The following is a 21,172-nucleotide window of genomic DNA, read 5'->3' on the forward strand; positions in this document are numbered from 1 at the left end:
CTATAATTTGATTAATAAAGTTAGTCTTTTTATTCAAAACTGGACATAGTAGATACCCCCCCCCCCCCCTAAAAAAAACCTATAAAAATGTATTTTGGTACTTAGCTTTTTACCCTTCTAGATTATTCAGACTTACTGGTATTCAGACAGCTTGGCATGTATTCACAGTACACATTTTGTTTAGGGGCCAGCTGAAGCCCACCTTCTGGTGCATGATTTTCTCTTTGACTTGGGACAGGCTAAAAAATGTGGTGGGGTTCAACATGTTTTGTGAGATTCCAACATTTAGCCAATGTGGTCTATATATCTGCTGTTGTCTGTTCTATGGTCAGGTTGTTGTCTCTTTGACACATTCCCCATTTCCATTCTCAAATTTATGTGTTGAATAGAAATAATAGAAATATTGTTGGCTAAATCTTGTCTTGCTGATCATCAGCAGTAGAAAGAATTTCTCTCTGAAAAATGGCTAAAAATTATCAAGTTCAGAAAAATGGGATAAATACAGTACGGTTAATACAGAGCTTTTGCTTTTTATTTTGCATGTGTTGTATGAACAAATGATATTGTCATTTTATTTTTATCATAAATAAAAGCTGAACAATTAATATTTCTCTTTGATTATTACATATCTGGTTTTCTGTTTGGAAATTTATAAACAAATTTAAAGATGTATTGCAAAATGAATGAAAATCAAACATTCGATTATTTTCAGAAAAAAGTTTGTTTCTGAAATTTCTTTTAAGGAATATTTTGAAAGATCTGTTGCTCCAGAAACTTTAGGATCATGTGTATACTGAGTTATATATTTGGAATTTCCGGTTATTTTTTTAATCATTTCATTGGTCTTTTTTTTATGAGATTGAAAGTTTAAATTAGATCATTAGTTGGATTTCTTGATGGATTGGTGTTCAACACAACATTCAACACTATTGTGTTATTTCATGGCACTGATTTTTCATTGATGGAGGAAGCCTGATTGCCCAGAGAAAAACAACCACATTCTGTAAGGAAAAATGACAATCCTAGTCAATTCAGATTGGAGTCAAGTGTGCACCTGCCGTGTGTGAATTCAATAAACTCACAACCTCAATTTTGACTGGCTACTGATGCAGTTCGGTAGTTCAAATACTTAGACCATAAGGCCACAGAAACCCCTCATTGGTTGGAAACATATCTGTTTATCGATATGAATAAAGTTCTTATGTGTCTCAGTTCCAAGTCAGGAGCCTGTGTTGTTCAGTGGTTGTTGTTGGTTCATGGGCTTTCAGATTTGTTTTCTATAAATTGTTTCATTATAAATTAGATGTTTAACTTTTTCTCAATTTAATCATTTCACTTTTCATATTTTCATGTAGGGCCTATTTTAGTTTCTGCAATAAGACATAAATTGGGTGCATTGAAAAAGTTTATATACAACATAAAAATGTTTGATAAATTATCTAAACTTGAGAATAGACAGCAGAACTTTTCAGTCAACTTTTAATCTTTCTTCAAAATCAAAGTTTTCTAGAAATCTATCAGAATTCCAATCAAGCCTGTCAGCAAGATAAATGATGGGATAGTCAGGCCATTTCTTCTCTCTGACAGAAAAAATCTATCAAGAGATAAGATTGATGAAGGAAAGATGGCTATAGATGCAGAACAAACAATCTTTGGCTCTTCCTCACCTTGTCTCTCTCTCATTCTAATGTCACTCATGGCTGCACTTTATGGGTAACAGTTTGGAGGAACAGTCTAATGGTAATGTCTCAGCAAAGAAAGAAGTCTTATTATTATTTGACAGGAGTTCAAAAGTTCAGAGTGAAAAATTGTGATTTGAGCTGCAGATATCCTAGCTCTATAAATATATGATTAAGTTGATAATGTACTGAGAGAAGTACATTTAGAGTATAACTATAAAACATGGAGCAGTGCTGGAAATATTTACACCTTCCAACGTTTGTCTGTAATGATCCAAACTTCCTGTCAGTCAATCAAATTCTGGGAACAAGTTTTGTCCAGTGTCATCAGGAATGGTTAAAAATTCCTGTCAATAGATCAATTTCTAGATACATTTGTTTGGGAAGCAATTTGTGATACCCAGTGTTGATAATGATTCAAACTTCCTCTCAACAAGTGAAACTGCGAGCTACTGCTCACTGATGATACCCCCGCCGCAATATAATATTAATAGTGTAAAAATATGCAAGTGTTCAGTAAACAGGAAGTTGTCGAGTGATGAATCTGAAAACGCATCACACAGTATAGCTGACTTATATAAATCCTGAAACCAAATTTCAGAAATCCTTGTATTGTAGTTCCTGAGAAAAGTGTGACGAAAATTTTCAACTTGGCTATCATGTGTAAAATCATACAAGTGTTCGGTAAACAGGAAGTTGTCAAGTGATGAATCTGAAAACGCATCACACGGTATAGCTGACTTAGATAAACCCTGAAACCAAATTTCAGAAATCCTTGTATTGTAGTTCCTGAGAAAAATGCGACTAAAAAATAAATAGTGTAAAAATATGCAAGTGTTCAGTAAACAGGAAGTTGTCGAGTGATGAATATGAAAACGCATCACACGGTATAGCTGACTTATATAAATCCTGAAACCAAATTTCAGAAATCCTTGTATTGTAGTTCCTGAGAAAAATGGGACGAAAAATATTCATGGGACAGACTGACTGATGGACTGACGGACGGACTGACGGACGGACTGACCGACAATCAGAGGTAAAACAGTATACCCCCCTTTTTTTAAAGCGGGGGTATAATGAGTCAAATTCTGAAAAGAGCTGATAGGGTACCAGTTTGTCATACCCAGTGCCATAAATGATTCAGCTCCTTCCTGTCAGTGAATCAATTTCTGGAAACAGTTAATTGTTCAGGAACCAGTTTGTCATTCCTAGTGTCCAGAATGATCCAAACCTCCTGTTAAAGAATAAAGTTTTGGAAACAGCTGTAATTAAGGGAATGAGTTTATTGTGCCCAGTGTCAAAAAAGATTATTGAATGTTTTGGTGAAGTGCCTGAAGTAACTCTATCTATTTACTGATAATATGGTTTTCCTGGAACCAGTGCCATGGTTCTGTTCCAACTGTCTGTCAATCAGGGTATCAGTTCAGGACAAAACCAGTTGCAGGAATGGTTCCAACTGTCTGTCACTCAGGGTATCAGTTCAGGACAAAACCGTTACAGGAATTGTTCCAATTGTCTGTCACTCAGGGTATCAGTTCAGGACAAAACCAGTTGCAGGAATTGTTCCAACTGTCTGTCACTCAGGGTATCAGTTGATGAGAAGCAGTGCCAAAACTAATTCCAGTCTAGTGCCAGTCTGTCATCCAAAATATCATATGTCCCCACTTTTCACACCTTAATCCTTGCAATCAAATCCAGACATTTCTTCAAGTCAAAAATCTGATACTGCAAGATTGATAGGAATAGCAGAATTTTTCTGTTTATTTCAGGACCGATGAAAGATTGATGTCGACTGCTGAATGTCTAATTTTGTATGTTATACAAACCCTTGGAAAGAAAAGAATGCAATTGGTTGTTGTATACATAAGATTTAATGAAAATTAGCTATGACTGCTGACAGATTACATGGAAAGTTAAGAATTCTGCCAATTATAACGATTTCTACTGTATAAACATTTACGTAATCGGCTTATAGCCCATTGTCTACTAATTGGTCTTCATTAATTAGTTACAAATAATATTTGAATCAATATACAAGATTTTTGTGGAAAAACCAGATATTTTGTTAATTATATCAAAGAATTGTCCAAATATCAAACATGATTTTCGAACATTTTTCTTTGAAATACAAGGATTTTCCAAATATAATCACAAATTTCTGCATCGCAGAAAAAATTAAGATTTTTTATAATTTGAATCATGATTCATCTTTTCAATTTAAACTTTCCATTTCTTTAATTATATTTTCTTCTAAAAGTATGCAGGAAAAAGGGGGGATTCATAAAGTTTACATTAAACCATTATGTGATGACCGTCCAATTAGGTTTCTAAGGCAAAATTGTTTCTGTTGCCTATAGCTAACAGTAGACATTTTATGAAAATTTGTGAAAAGCACTTTTAAAGCCCAAAGCATTTCTTTTTAAAAATATAAATCTACGTTCGTTTAACACTATGTAAAACTAAATTATTTTACCTGACTGTAACCTACCTCCCCCCTCCCCCTTTATCTACTTTGAGGCAGGAAACAGGTATCAATTTTCTAAATTTGACCTTTCTATGCATTGATTATTTTCTTTATAAGTCATTTTCACCCATTCATTACTGTACATTTGCACATTTCTAAATATTGGTGTCACCTGCCCTTCAAAATTCTACCAGGCTTTAATTCCTGCCACATCACCACTTTTACCATACTATTGATGCATTTTTTAATGAACGAAGATAAAATGCATGTTATCATGCAAAAATGTGTAGTATCATGGACACATGGCCCTCATTAATTTTCTGCAGAAAATCGGATCAAACCATCTCTTAAAATTATCTCTGCTGGGTATTTTTTGTACATGTTTTCTTATCGCTTACTTTACACATCTTTTAAAAGTACATAAGTCTAACTCCTCCCATATTATATGAACCACAAAAAGTCTGATATATACATGTATGTATACAAAACAATAGCCACGCAAGTACAGAAAGGTTCAAAACATACCAATAAATCAACTTTGAGAGGTAACATGATCAACTAATGTCTCTTTTCATAGTACAGTACATTCTTTCAATATCATAAAAAGTACATAAAACCAAGTGGACATTCATTTCCTTGGAGGTAGTTTGCAATGTTGTTGTCTTTAAGTATTATGTTTCAGCTTCAAATACTTGCTGTTGAAAACATTATAATATCTATCAAAGTTTTCTTGGTCAAAATATGAATTGTATTATAGACAGACATTATCATCAAAGAAAACTAAATTCATCAAAAACTTCAGAGACTAGGGGGGTTATAACTATCTTGACTACCAATGAGAGTTTCGCATGGTCGGTTACAAAAGTAACATGAATGGTCTGGTTCTTGAAAATCACCACACTTACTTGCAGAACAGGATGCATATGATTTTTAGTCATAAACTTTGCAACTCAAATCAAAGAAATGAACATATTCATCCCTGCCTATCAAAGTATTTCTAATATGAGGCAGGTGTTTTTTCACCTGTAAAAGAGGAGGAAGTCAGTCACGGAATTCACAGAAATGGTAAAAGTTTGTACTGATTCCTGTCTGTTAAACTGACTCAGTATGACAAATTGAAAAATTCTTTAGAATGGCCCAAGATAAAAGAGGAGGTACCAGATTCCCACCTTTCCTACCGCAAACTCTGACTTATCTTCCCCTACTCACTATTCCTTCCACCCAATTCCCGCATTCCTACCCCCCCCCCCCAGCATTATTCTTAGTTTTACTCCCCCTCCACTCATTTCCCACCCCTTCTGTTTCCCTCCTAACTCATTCCCATGCTCCTCGATCCCCCATCTCCACACTCTCATACAAAGTTAACCCCATCAACAACAAAGATTCATTTGAGTACATTGACAAATCACCTCATCACTCCAGATGTTTGAATATTTAATATTATAAACAATATTAATAATTCATCAAAATAATTAAAATATTGGACATGTATTTCATCAAAATTGCTGAAAGTTATTTGACAACAGTTTGTTTTCCAGTGAGTAACATGTTTAAATATGGCAGGCTACAATATAATTAAAAATCTCTCTGAAATATATATAATCCTATTGGTATTAAAGCCAAATGGTTAGGAACAATCAGTTCATTTTTATATTTTGGAGTTTAGTATGACGTCCATTATCACTGAACTACCACACATTTTTGTTTATGGACAAGCAGACAGATCTCAAGAATGCCTCTGGGTGCAGGAATTTTTCGCTAAATTGAAGACCCATTGGTGGCTACTATGGATGTTTCCACTCTTTTGGTCAGGTTGTTGTCTGTTTGACACATGACCCATACAATTATACTTTAAGCTTCCAGAATTCTTTATAAAAATAAGATGATGTGGTATGATTCCCTACAATGAGACATTTACTATCCACATAAGTTTAAATGAAGTCAACATAAGCAATCATAGGCAACTGTGTGGCCTTTAACAATGAGAATAAACAGCTGCGCCATGAGCCAAGATACGCCCGATGTCTTGTGTGGAAGTTTTATGCAATAATTATAAATAGTTTCTACAAAAGTTTTAATCAATAACCATATATTGTTTTTGAGACACGGCGGGACATGTGAAACCCCCAACCCTGTTTTTTTTTTTTTACAGAAAACTAAATATCACTAAAATAAAATTTTGATTCAAAACCAAAAAGTATACAGATCTCTAGATTATCATAACAAAAAAGTGTGTAAAGTTTTAAGCAATAATCATAAATTGTTTTTGAGATACGGCGTGATATGTAAAAAAAACCTCCCCTGTTTAACAAAATACTCAATAACTCCAAAATAAAGTTTTAAATCATCACCAAAAAGTATACCGATCTTTAGATTTATATGACAAAGAAGTGTGTGAAGTTTTAAGCAATAATCATAAATTGTTTTTGAGATACAGCACAACATGTAAAAAAAAAACCTCCCCCTTTTTTGCAAAATACTCAATAACTCAAAAATGAAATTTTGAATCATCACCAAAAAGTATACAGATCTTAAGCCTAATATAACAAAGACATGTGTAAAGTTTTAAGCAATAATCATAAATTGTTTTTGAGATATGGTGCGACATGTAAAAATCCCCTCCCCCTTTTTTACAAAATACTCAATAACTCAAAAACAAAATTTTGAATCATCACCAAAAAATATACAGATATTAAGATTAATATAACTAAGAAGTGTTTAAAATTTTAAGCCATAATCAAGAATAGTTTTTGAGATACGGTGCGACATGTGAAAAAAAACACACCCCTGTTTTAGTTACAAAGTGCCGTAACTCAAAAAGTTTTAATCTTATTTTCACCAAAAAGTATACAGATCATTTGACTATCACAAGAAACAACTATCTTAAGTTTCATGAAATTTGGATATGTTCTCAAGTTACGGTGCGACATGTTTACCCGGGCAGATGGACGGACAGACAGACAGACAGACAGACAGACACCGTACATGTGTATACCATAATACGTCCCGTCAAAATTTTGACGGGCGTATAAAAAAAGGAAGTTTGCTATTAAAGCCCTGATCCAGGCTCACATGAAAAATATGAAACAATTAAATTGAGAAAACGAACTGCCTTATTTATTCAAAAACAAAACAATTTGCATAGAATTAATACCATATAACAGCTCTATACATGAACTAACCACTACCACCAAACTACAGACATCTGACTTAGGACAGGCAAATACCGAATGTGCCTATGTTATAATAGTTTGTCTACCTATAATTTTCTATGCAGAAAATTCCATTATGATTGAAATTGTAGAAGGGATTTTATAATAAAAGTTTAGGTACCATAACTTAAATGCAGCCAACTTGGTTACGTTCAGCCTGTGTAAAGCATACTGCTTTATAGACTGTGACCTGACTGTATAAACAATCTCTTGGTTGCTGCTAACATTTCGTCCAGCTACTGTGAAAAGCATTATTAACTGCAAATATGCAGTTTGTGATTCTACAAATGAATTAAACTTGTATTTTCTATGAAGACTGTTAAGTAGCTTTACATTTAGGGAATACTATTGGGGCTTTTTTTAAATTTTGTTTTGAGACTTGCCCACAGTCATTTACAAATCATATTGTGCCTGTTCTGATTTCTGTTAAATGGAGTTACTTATGATTAAGGGCAACTGGTTAAAATTGTTTAAATTCTTTTCATCCTGAGAAACATTTCAAAAAGAGTAAATTATTACAGACAAGAAACAAGATTTATGTTTTTGTTTAAAAAGTAAAAAAAAAATTTTTTACTTAAAAATGTAGAAATTGGCAAAAATTGGCAATTCTTTTCAACCGTTTTAAAACAAAATAGTCAACTGTTATATTAATTAGTGAATTTGGAATAACAATAACTTTCTTTGCTTAACTCCCATGTCCTTTTATGCATATCGAAAAAGAGCAGGCTATTATGATGCTGCTACATTTAGGCAGCACTTGCATAAAACATTATGCAGAAAACTAAAGATGTTATCATAGTATTCAGCAAAAATATTGATGTAGTGGGGAACCTTTATTATAGCTTTTCAAAGACCAATGTTTCTTTACTTGACCATTTTCAACTTTTACTCCACTTTGTCAGTTATATGATCTATATATAAACCAGCTGAAATAGATAAATGTGTCTCTCTTCATAAATATTGCTTTAAAAGTATCATAAAACAGAAAAAAATTAAATATGAGGTTTTGTCAGAACTGTTGCCTTTTCTTAACTTCATTTTGAATTTGACAGAAGACTTTTTTATTTTAATTTTTGGAAATACACAGTTCACAAAGCCTTAAAATGTATGCATGCCTTTTAAATTTCTTAATAAAAAAATTGAATAGATAAAATTACAGGAACATTTGTTTTTTTTCCTATTGATAACCATCGACTAACAAACAGGTTTTTCATCAGAAATCTGCACTGAATCACAAAAAAAACCACCAAGAAACACATTTCCTAGCAAAAATTTGAAATAATTCACATTTTGTTTTTCAAAGTTTAAAATCAGCTGTTTTATCGTGCGTCTGCTAGTGTGATGAATCAAAGTCAGTTTGGTGTTTTTCCACAGATATAGAACCTGTCAAGCTGAAAGCATTTCTGGCAACAAGAAGAAATTTGTTGTTAAGATAACTGTCAGGATTTATAAATATCTGCGTCAGTTTTACTAGCTGTTGTTTTATCAGATTTAGCTACTATTGGATTCTGTCAGTGTCTGACTTATGGCTTCCCATTTTTATGTTTATCATTGGGCTCCAGTCTTTGATGGTGTATAAAGATTACATTATAGCCTGTCAGAGACCTTATCATAGATAACCTATACCATCAATCTCTACCTAATTCTACTGTTCCATATTTGTCCCTCCTATACACGGAAAACTGACTAAGACATTTATCACTCTGCACCGCAACGGTGCACAAAAACAAAGTTGTTTTATTAAGGTATATAGAATATCGTCCATTGCTAACTTATTTTCTGCAAAAAAAATTATTATTTCCATGAAAACTTAGAAGTAAAGTTACTAAGACATTTATCACTTTGCACCTCGACAATGCACAGAAATAACTTACTGTAAATATTCAGCATATCATCCTTTTCTTATCAATTTCCAGCAAAAAGTTATCATTTCCATGCAGACTTACAGTTATTAAAACAATTGTTACTTTGAACCTCAACGAAAAATGTCAACGGACTGCACACAAATTTCATAAGCGTCTTGGTAAACTGAGAGAAAATTGAAATATCATTTTGTTTCTAGAAATTACAGCATCACATCCATAACACTTATCTAACAAGAAATTCATTTTAAATAGAAACAAATATTTTAAAGCAGTACAGCACCACATTACCATGATGCTAAAATGTTCTTGGGAGTACACTCACTATTTTTACAAAAGATTTACAAAATAAATGCGGACAAGTGAAGTTGAGCTTCTGTGTACCATTGTAATGACAAAGATAAATCAGAATCAAGATATATATATACAGTTTTGAAGGCCATACTTTAACCTATAATGGTCTACTTTTTAAATTTTTATTTGGATGGAGAGTTGTCTCATTGGCACTCACACCACATCTTCCTATATCTAGTTACAATAAAACTTTGTAGCAACTAAACCTCATATACTTGCAAACTTCTTAAAATTTCTATTGAGGAGTTTAGTATGTTTAAATGTAATCTCTTATAAATGGCCTAAGTTTTTTTAATCTACTATAGTAAAACTGGTTTTCCAAATATTAATTCATATAGCTGCATTAATTGTCATTACCAGTTGTTCACAAACCTTTTTTTACTTTCCTAATCTTCAGAAAACTTCCTGTTAATTTGAAAAATAATTGGAACAGCAGAAAATATAAAATAGGCAGTAATTCAAAAAGAATTATGGTCTAGCAACGATTATCTTAGTTCTCATCTGTAATTTGAAGGAACTATTGTCCCGCGTTGATTATCTAATATCCATCGATATAATCATATTATGCAATTACATTCACAAAACCGACAGAAAACTGTAATTGCAATTTATGTCTTCCCCGATAATGTTTACTTCATGAAAAAGTCGATAAGCTTAAAATTTATATTTCGCTTGTCAAGATTGTGCATAAAAAGTGCACTAATGTTCTTAGCGTTTTTTATTAATCTAGAATTAGATTGGCAACGTTTTTCTGTCTTAATAGATCGTAGATCGTACAATATGCAAATAAGGTGGAAAATTCTATGTATCATAAGAATAAAAGGAGATGTGAGGTTTTTTGCTGATGAGACAGTAATCCAACAACAGAGAACATGTGGTAATAACAAGAATTTGTCCTTTGCAATAGGAGGAAAACTTAAGATTTGTAAGCTTTAAAAAGTTCATTTATATACAAAATGTTTACTTACATAGACAGGAATCTAAGACTGTGAATATTGTCAAACTCTGTACAGATCAGTAAATGTTGGATTAATGTTCAGTGGCAAATATTTCAAGCATGTTCAGAACACTTTGATTGTTTAAACATCTTAGGGTCAAAGGACTGAAACATTTTGTTCTATTGAATTTGGCCAAAGCTCCAGTTTACATTCAGTAAATGAAAAGATGTTCTACATTTTAAACAAGGTCATACAAGGTCTTTACATTTCGCAATAGATTGTTAAGGTAAACGGGGGGTTGTTTAAATATAAATTCATAGTATATTTCAATAATTTGTTCAATTTAAGGAGTTTATTTCATACTTTTTTTTTTAAATAATAAAAAGTATGGGTCACTTAGCTTTTTTTCTTGATACAGGTTGTGCAAAATATTCAGATTTTGTAAAGATTATGCATGGAAAACACAAATTTTTGTGATAAAAAGAAAACTACACCATAGAATTTAAAGATAAGAAAAAGAAAAAATGTGGTCACTGGACCAGTTTTCTTGCAACACAATAATATATGTAAATTCACAACACATAAGAATAACTTTATCTAAGTTATCTCCCCTTTTATCCTAGTTACCTCCCCTTGTGTGGCAAAGTTGAAAAAAGAAAAATCAAGTTAAACCAGATGCTCCGCAGGGCGTAGCTTTATACGACCGCAGAGGTTGAACCCTGAACGGTTGGGGCAAGTTTGGACACAACATTCAAGCTGGATTCCGCTCTAAATTTGGATTGTGATTAAATAGTTGACACAGCATAGGTTTCTGACACAGAATGAATGTATTCTAATGAACTTAAAATTTTTGTTTTCTCTTAGAGCAATTCACTATGCTGTTGAATATTAATCCTCTCAAAAAAATGTTTGAAGAAATTTTCTTTTTATTTATGAAATCTCAAATGAGAAAAATTTAATCCAATTTTTTAATCACATCTCCCTTTCCCTTATTTCAAAACTAATTTCAATTAAAATATTCTAATGGAGTTTGCAACAATTACTACTCATTTAAATACATCATAAAATATTAAGATGTAAAAAAACTGCTTGTTATCACTGAATGGTAAAGATTATTTAAATTTATCAGTTGGTAGTAAAAAGTTAATATACATTGTATATTGTATATAACAAAGATTTAAGTTGATTCTGGACAAAGAAAGATAACTCCAATTAAAAAAAATTCTTGCAGATATTTCTTGCTTACTATACTGGACAAAGAAAGATAACTCTTAATTAAAAAAAAAAATGCTATTTCACAATATTGTGAAATTAGATATTTCTTGCCATTGCACAATACTGTGCAATTGAAAAGACTTGCTATTGCACAATACTTTATATAATAATTTTAGATCCTGATTTGGACCAACTTGAAAACTGGGCCCATAATCAAAAATCTAAGTACATGTTTAGATTCAGCATATCAAAGAAGCCCAAGAATTTAATTTTTGTTAAAATCAAACTTAGTTTAATTTTGGACCCTTTGCACTTTAATTTAGACCAATTTTAAAACTGGACCAAAAATTAAGAATCTACATACACAGTTAGATTTGGCATATCAAAGAACCCCAATTATTCAATTTTTGATGAAATCAAACAATGTTTAATTTTGGACCTCGATTTGGGCCAACTTGAAAACTGGGCCAATAATAAAAAATCTAAGTACATTTTTAGATTCAGCATATCAAAGAACCCCAAGGTTTCAATTTTTGTTAAAATCAAACTAAGTTTAATTTTGGACCCTTTGGACCTTAATGTAGACCAATTTGAAAACGGGACCAAAAATTAAGAATCTTCATACACAGTTAGATTCGGCATATTAAAGAACCCCAATTATTCAATTTTGATGAAATCAAACAAAGTTTAATTTTGGACCCTTTGGGCCCCTTTTTCCTTAACTGTTGGGACCAAAACTCCCAAAATCAATACCAACCTTCCTTTTATAGTCATAAACCTTGTGTTAAAATTTCATAGATTTCTATTTGCTTATACTAACGTTATGGTGCGAAAACCAAGAAAAATGCTTATTTGGGTCCCTTTTTGGCCCCTAATTCCTAAACTGTTGGGACTGAAACTCTCAAAATCAATACCAACCTTCCTTTTGTGGTCATAAACATTGTGTTTAAATTTCATTGATTTCTATTTACTTTAACTAAAGTTATTGTGTGAAAACCAAGAATAATGCTTATTTGGGCCCTTTTTTGGCCCCTAATTCCTAAACTGTTGAAACCAAAACTCCCAAAACCAATCCCAACCTTTCTTTTGTGGTCATAAACCTTGTGTCAAAATTTCATAGATTTCTATTAACTTAAACTAAAGTTATAGTGCAAAAACCAAGAAAATGCTTATTTGGGCCCTTTTTGGCCCCCAATTCCTAAAATGTTGGTACCAAAACTCCCAAAATCAATACCAGCCTTCCTTTTATGGTCATAAACCTTGTGTTAAAATTTCATAGATTTCTATTCACTTTTACTAAAGTTAGAGTGCGAAAACTAAAAGTATTCGGACGACGACGACACCGACGACGATGACGACGACGACGACGACGACGCCAACGTGATAGCAATATACGACGAAAATTTTTTCAAAATTTGCGGTCGTATAAAAATTATGGATTTCGTCTTGAAGCTAACATGACCTGCTTTGAAACAGAATCCTGGTTAAATAGAAAGAAAAATATGTCCACAAACCACAAAGAAATGTTGACCTGACATCAACACCATCAATAATAGAATTTGACTAATTGGTTATTAGTTAAATCAATTAATATTCATTTAGCTAATAATCCATTGTACTCTAATTATCAATATAACCTTTACTTGACGAGATTAGTTCATAATTGCCTTCGGAAAAATTCATGAAATATTTATACTTTATCAAAAATTTATTATCATCAAAAATTAATATTATGTTGATATTTCAATCTTCATTGTTTATTTTTAGCCAAAAAGCGAGGAATCATTATAAGTTATAATGCATATATTTATTGTCCTTAGGCAACGAATAACTCTGATACTTTTTTTCTTTAAAACTTTTTCACAAATAAACCCTACATTCAGAAATGAGGGCATCAGATTGCTTATAATACAATTTCCACATAGCTTTTATTCTGAAGGGACATAACTCCTGTAAAATAGTTCAACACTCATTATCATATGTTATTATAAAAAAAAAATATTTAAATTTGAAATAATTCATTTTCAAGTATACATGAAAAGTGGCTTACATCTTAAGACAGGAAAAAAACAGCACAAAAACAAAGTAAAACATAAAAATCCTTGTTCATTGAAAATACATAAACTTTTAAATTAATATAACAACTAATTAAATTTCTTTTTCAAAACCAGCTATAACTCCTTTTAATGTCTAGGTTGCCTCCCTTATCACACAGAAAAGAATCAACAAAGCCAATAGTCCTTGCAAGTATTTTCCTTTAGGGGATTTTTGAACACCTATATAAGGGAGTTAACTTTTTAAATCGTTAGTAAAGCCAAATGAAGCTTCTCAATGATCAAAATAAGTGTTTGTGAAATTGCTATATATTGCCCATATAAATGCCCATTATATGTGGATCTAAGACAAATCATGATACATGAAGCTTTACATTTTAATGAACATTTTAACATTTTATCAGATAATGAAAAATTTATATTTTTATTTAGTAATGACAATGTTGCTGCTATAGTTGCCAAAACCTGCAACAGCATTTTATTAAGAAGAAATAGTATTCTATTTCACTAGTTTTTTAAAGAAACAAATGTTTTAATATCATTTAGTAAAAATGTATATTGTGTTAGAATTTTTAATTCTAAATGTGTAAAAATATGTTTATATGTATATAGTATATCTTAAAAGTCTCTCATAAATCTTTTTAAGATTGGTACATGCAATGCAAATGTTTTAATGTTTTAAATCTATGTATGTGAATCTCATTTTATGTTTGTATGTGGTGAGACTATAATAAAATATTGAATCTGAATCTGAATCTATATTGTTGCTGTAAATTGTATGGTTCAAATTTCTTGTAAATTTTTATATTTCAGGTATTGAATATTTCATCCAAATTTAAAAAAATGAGACAGCCAAATCTATTTTAGTAAAAGTCTTGGGTTTTACCCCCTTAGAATTATGACTTTATTTATCAAAATCAATTATTCTAGTGCAGATTATGCATCAAATTATAATAAATGTACTTTAAGTGTAATGCATGCAATGTCAGTGAAAATTAAGATAACAATGTAAACCAAAGTGCATTTAGTGGGAAAAGGGTTCATTAAGAAAAAATCCTGTTAATGACAGAAAATTTGAGGTTCAAACCAGTTTTAGGTACAAGCTAGTTTTTTGAGAGATCCTTAATTTCTTTAAAAAATTGGAGGAAAAAGGCTAAATGATAAAATGTTTTGCTAAATAACTGATAATATTGCAAAAATAACTAAAAGTTCAGAAATTACTTCAATTTCATGTGAAATATACAAGATAAGTATCACAATAATAAAACTTTTCAATTCATTTATAGAAATTACTTTTTTCACATTTTAACATATGCTTTAAATAAATCCTGTTTTTATAAGTTGTCATGATTTTCATTAATAAATGCAGCATTCATATATTTTTTTCTTGTCTAAAATAGTTTCAAACTTAAGTCATTTTTTATCCATTAAACCAGGAGTCAAACTAAGTATTTTACTTTTAATTCTGTTACATTTAAATTCTGATCATCAATAATTTTAGGAAAGAAAGTGACAGTACTTTGTAAACATGAAAGAATTACAAAGTTAAAGTAGTTTTACAAATGTTGTACTTGAACATAGGTAGCACTTTAAGCTTTCAGAGTCTAAAAAGTGCAGCATTTATAAAAGTTCCAACAAATAATGCCCAAAACAATTTTTTTATCTGTTTGGGATTTCCCTACAAAACCCTTTCCTGTTTTCTGTTTAAGGAGTGAAGCAATTCATTAAAAATACTCAAGACTGTAAATAAAGGGGGGATGCAGGACCTTTCTCAGGATGTCGGGATCGGGTGTTTTCAAACTCGTGATTTCTGGATTGTTTCAGGAGCAAGTAATTCTTTTTTCTAATTTCTGGATTTAAATTTCTTTAAATTTGGGACCTCAAGATTTCATGTTTTTAAGCCCAGGATTTTGGGATCAGGACCCCTCCAACCCCCTCTTAATAATCTTATTAGGAACCCTTAAGGCCATCATTTTACAACAATGTAGTCTATAACAACTAAAAATTATTTGAAGTGGCCTAAATACCCTTCTACCAAAAACATGTGGAAATAAAAGTGTCATACCCAATAAAACTGACACAGAATCTTAAGAAAATTGTTTAATTCTTTTATGGCCAAAATAACTGTACTGTCATAGTGATATATTGAGCGTATAATTTTTTCGTTAAAATTGGACACCTCCTTTTGTGGATGTTAATCTATTACAGTATTATGTTATCTTATACTTTACTCTTTTTATTGAGGTTTTTTCATTCAATTTTTTAACATAACAGGTATGTAACACCTGGCTACATTTACAGTAACTTGTGAATGATATTCTAAAATTTGATAAAAACAGTTTTTACACATATATATATACTATAGCTTTTTGCCACATTTTATGTTAGGATAAGCTTAGTCTTACACCCTCTTAAAATTTAGATTTTTGAAGAATATGCAAATGTTTGTAAGACCAAGGCAACTGAAAATTTTCTTTGGTTCTTTAACATGCAGAGTCCATTTGTCAGGAACCTCTGGCCTTTGTTAGTCTTGTATGATTTTTAATTTTAGCTTCTTGTATATATTTCGGAGTTTACTATTATGTTCATTATCACTGAACTAGTATGCATTTTTGTTTAGGGGTCAGCTGAAGGAAGCCTCTGGGTGCATGATCTCTCGCAGCATTGAAGAACCATTGATGGCCTTAGGCTGTTATCTGCTCTTTGGTCGGGTTATTGTCTCTTTGACGAATTCTCTATTTTAGAGATCGTGCATTCTCCTTGCTTTCTACGCCTTTGACTTTTCTATACTCAGTCAAAGTAAGAAGGGCTATCAAAAGTATCGGGAAGGATACTTCAAAGGCAATGTTAGGAGCGAGACTTTCAAAAAGTCTCTAAACATGTCTTTGGTTTTGTATCTATACATTCCAGTGCAAAAATAAAAACTCTTAGTTAAGTGGTTTAGAAATATACACATAGTTGTAGGAGTTGAAAGGTTTCTGCAGGGCCAACCTGTTAATTGTAAAGCAGTCTATTTTTTTGTAGATTTTAAATTAAGAGATTTCTTAAGCCTATCTGATTGCCCCATTTTATGTTTTGCTTTTTGTTATCGCTGATTCTGTTCGCCTTAAATGATCAAATTTTAGAAAAGAGGGTATTTTAGCAATGTTAAAATAAAATAAACCAGTCGAAAAACATTCTGATTTTACTGTACAATTCTTTTTTTTTTTAAATTGTAAATAAAAAACTTTCCGTGAACTATGTACACAGACATCACTATAAATTATGGCAGAGTTTTTGTAGTTAATTCAAATGGTGAAACCTAAAACATATGTGACATACGCCAAACTTCACTTAAATTGGAGATTTTAATTAATCAATTCATTCACAATACTGTCAACAGCTCTTATTGAAATTTCTTAATTTGACACTTCATCAAGAATTTTCATTTAAACCTGCATTAAAAGATTTTAACATTACTTAGGATCTATTTGAAATCTTACTCTACGTTGAAGGAACAATACTTGGTTTTAATGTAGTCTGAATGCAGTGTATAGAATGAACATTTACTACCCATCATAAGGAACAATACTTGGTTTTAATGTAGTCTGAATGCAGTGTATAGAATGAACATTTACAACTAAGACTATATAACAGAATATCTATTACACAAGGGGCCCGCCCTTACAAACAAAATCTTACAATAAAAAGTAATCGAAAGTAATACATTTTATGTTGACTTGCAAGTATTTTTTTTGTCAGAGTTATTGCTATTAAAATGAGTCTAAGGTTCTCAATATATATGTCTATAACTCTATCTCTTTATCTGTTAACCTATTTTGGGTTGAAAAAAATCTCTACAGAAAGTATATAATCGTTTGCATTATCATTATTATTGAGGTATCATAAGAACTGTACAAATAGGCCAAAATTCATCTTCTATATCATACTTGAATGTTCCAAAATCAATCAAAGTACATGCATATATATGTGCACTTGCAAAGAGTCAGTTTCTTTTGGAGGCAGATCAAATTTTTGCATTACAACTGATTTTAAGCACAGAACAACAAGACCTTTAATTCAAGTTGTAATAATTGATTTTCATATTTTAAGAACACACACAGAACCTTTAAAGCCAACATTTCATAAGTAGATATAAGAAGATGTGGTTTGAGTGCCAATGAGACAGCTCCAAGTCACAATTAATAAAAGGCCTAATAAATATCAGCCTGTTTGATAAATTGTAACATCTATCGAAACCACAAAATTGTTCAGCATGTACCAGTAAAAAGACTATCATGTTCTCCAATATGGCCTTGATTAAGAGAAAAATTGGATTTCAACATGTCAAAATAATTAATGAACGATAGGCTATCAATGTGTCACACGTAATATGTGTTGATAAATAGCACTAGTCAATGTGTCAATAGTATTTAGGAAGTCTTGTATTTAATCATTGATTCTACTTAAGTAAGATAAACTACTATATAGATTTTGATTCTATTTTGTTAATTTTCTTTGACAAACAGTCTAATCCTTCTAAATGAACTTAGGTTTAATTAAAAAACATCAATATTTCACAAATATCACAGACATTAGACAATACATAACCTATGGGCTTTAGGTATCGGTTCGTCCTACAACTAAATCAAACATGCCAAGTATTTCCGACTTTAGCAGCATGACATCTGACACGTATTTATTTGTTTTTTATGTAATCAATGTAACTTTTTAAAAACTTCCCAATGTATTCAATCGAGCTGCCGTGGGTAACAATAAAAGTCTGTAAATAGTTTTCTTAAATTGGGCTGATTAATTTCACCAGTAGCACAATTTAAGCAAACTAACTTTAAGATACAAGATTATATATTGAACACAAATCTTAAAGATTTACAATAGCTCCACGGCAGTCAGAAATATAACAGCAGCTAACCAATCAGGGATGACTTTGTTTATCCATGACACTTTATCAATACTTATAAAATCAATCTCAAAAGTCTAGTTTACGACCCATGGGGGAAGCTGTCAAGATTTTTTCAAGTTGCCATACATGATTTATGGGATGCTAGCTTCATTTTTTTCATCCTTATGGGGGAAAGTTAGTGTTTTTATTAATGGGGTCTCCACAGTCATATTAACCAATCAGGAACAAACGATCATCTGCATATTGTGTGACACAAATTATTACAGCAGTAAAAAGGCATATAGGATGTTTTTAAAAATGTCTTGTGTTACACAATTTTAGGCACCAAACATTCATTTTTTTGAGGGGCATTTCAATGTGTTTAATTTATAACAAAATTGTTCCAAAGCTACAAACTCCCATCTTTTCCCCAGCCCCAAGTTCCCCAACCCCCTATTTTTTCAACAAAATGTTTAGTGCATAATCAATATAACCATATAACAATGTAAATGCCTTAAAAGAAAAATAATTCCAAAGTTTTATTTTCTGAATTGTAAAAGTTAAAGAAAATATAAGAGACTTTTCAATAAAACTTTTCATACTGTTTCAATTAGGCCAAGATTTTGTGCCTTTACAGCATATTTTTTTTCACAACATATGACATTAAGAATCTGGAGATCTTATGATAAAAATTGATCTTTAGTGACTTAAAGTATTAAGTAAATTTTTTTGCTGAAATAAGTTGCTAGACTCTGAAACCGCAAATAACATAGATACCATATGACTGAGTCCACACATTTGTAAAAAATCATTAAAATGACTTATTTAAGCTTGAAATTGTCCCAATGCCTACTCTATAAAAGGAACAATGGTTAATTTACAATTAATTATAGGGGGATTTACTTCACAACAAATATCAAACATCTGGGCCAAATTAAAATGGGAAATTGGACATCTAATATCCTGAAAAATCCTGTCTAATTCCTCAAAACAGTGAAACAAAGAAAATGAGTCACTTTCCCATTGTATTCCTTAATGTCTTCAGACAAATAATTTAAGAAAAAGATTAATCTTAATCACTTTCACTGATAATTCTGTCACTGACCTTAGAGCTAAATTTAGCCGATTCTTTTTGGTATCTTTTTATAACACTTTTAATTTTCTAAATTTTTTTCACTCTTTTTAACAATGAATACACCAATATTTATTTTAACTTCACATGGCAATTGGTATGTATGTTATAACAGAGTTATCTATCTTTGTAAGGTAAATTTCTGAAACTGCAAAATAAGTAAAACAGTATTTCTAGTAAAACACAAGTTTACATATGATGACATTAATTGTGTCATGGTTAATAACCTTTTTATTAAATGTGCAAGCCAGTTTCCTTTTGCCAAAGGTAATAAAAAAACATGAAATTCTATTTTACAGACAGACACCCTAAAAACACATCAAAAAATATGCATCCTCTTAGGATCTTTTGAGAGTATCATCTGAAATTTTCATGATTCATAGGTATCAAATACACCTTAACATCTGACAGCCCCAACCCAAACCAGTCTCCAAAAATGGCCATGGGATGTCAGACCAATATCAGAATATATGCCTTATTTGGTAACCCTTCAATGATAATTATTACACATTGTTCTGTCCAAAAACACATAAAATCAAATCAAACACACCACATTAAAAGATGTTCACACATCTATAGTCTATACACAAACACACATCACAGATGTATTACATATGTATTACTCACCTCACCATGTGGGACAGGTTTAAACCATCCTCGGGCTACAACCATTCTATACAGTGTTTCTGTAGCCTGAATAAAATAAGGGGGGTTGAGTTATTTGAAAATGTTTTTGAGAAAGTTCTCACAAGTCCTCAGACTTCATTGCATCATTAATTTCAGTGTAAATTGACACAGTTTTACAAATAATATGAAACTATACACAAGTGTCATGCAAGTTGGAGGTTTAGCTAGCTATAAAACCAGGTTTAACCCGCCATTTTCTTCCAAATTCATAGGATGTGTACAGATGGATATTTCAGTCTTTGATAAAAGATTTTTTTTTTATAGTTTTGAACTAGCTATTAGAAACTGAGAGTACTCTAAGATCTGTACATTGTGTCTTTTGTGTTTTTATTAGGGTTTTTGTGCTTTTTATTGAACTGATTAGCTAGCCTTTATCATCTGATCTGTATCGTTGTTCTGATGTTGTACCGTTACATTAATGTCTCAGTTTAAGAGAAGTGTTTTGCACCTGAAACTATTATGTTTAACATTGCAACATTCTGTATGTGCCAGCAGTCCCTAGTCAGGAGCCTGTAATTCATTGGTTGTCATTTGTTGATGCATACAATTTATTTTTTTAATGTATTCTTTTGTACATGAATTAGAACCCTAGTTTTTTGGTTTGAATTGTTTTACATTTTTTTAGACCTTTGTTAGCCACTATGTGGTATTGGATTTTCTCATTGATGAAGGCAGTACCATGACCTATAATTG

At 31.4% G+C, this 21,172-nt stretch overlaps 1 protein-coding gene across 7 annotated transcripts in view; it reads right to left on the reverse strand.

The window, feature by feature from the left end:
- Positions 1-21,172, reverse strand: part of LOC134686692 (transmembrane protein 135-like) — a 97,851-nt gene that overhangs the window by 56,327 nt on the left and 20,352 nt on the right. For all 7 annotated transcript variants that reach the window (XM_063546373.1, XM_063546370.1, XM_063546372.1 and 4 more), the window contains exon 5: positions 20,420-20,485. In XM_063546373.1, coding sequence (XP_063402443.1) covers positions 20,420-20,485 — 66 coding nt within the window. The remainder of the gene's footprint in view (positions 1-20,419; positions 20,486-21,172) is intronic.

Source organism: Mytilus trossulus, chromosome 10, assembly GCF_036588685.1.
Source record: "Mytilus trossulus isolate FHL-02 chromosome 10, PNRI_Mtr1.1.1.hap1, whole genome shotgun sequence".
NCBI classification, from domain to species: Eukaryota; Metazoa; Mollusca; class Bivalvia; order Mytilida; family Mytilidae; genus Mytilus; species Mytilus trossulus.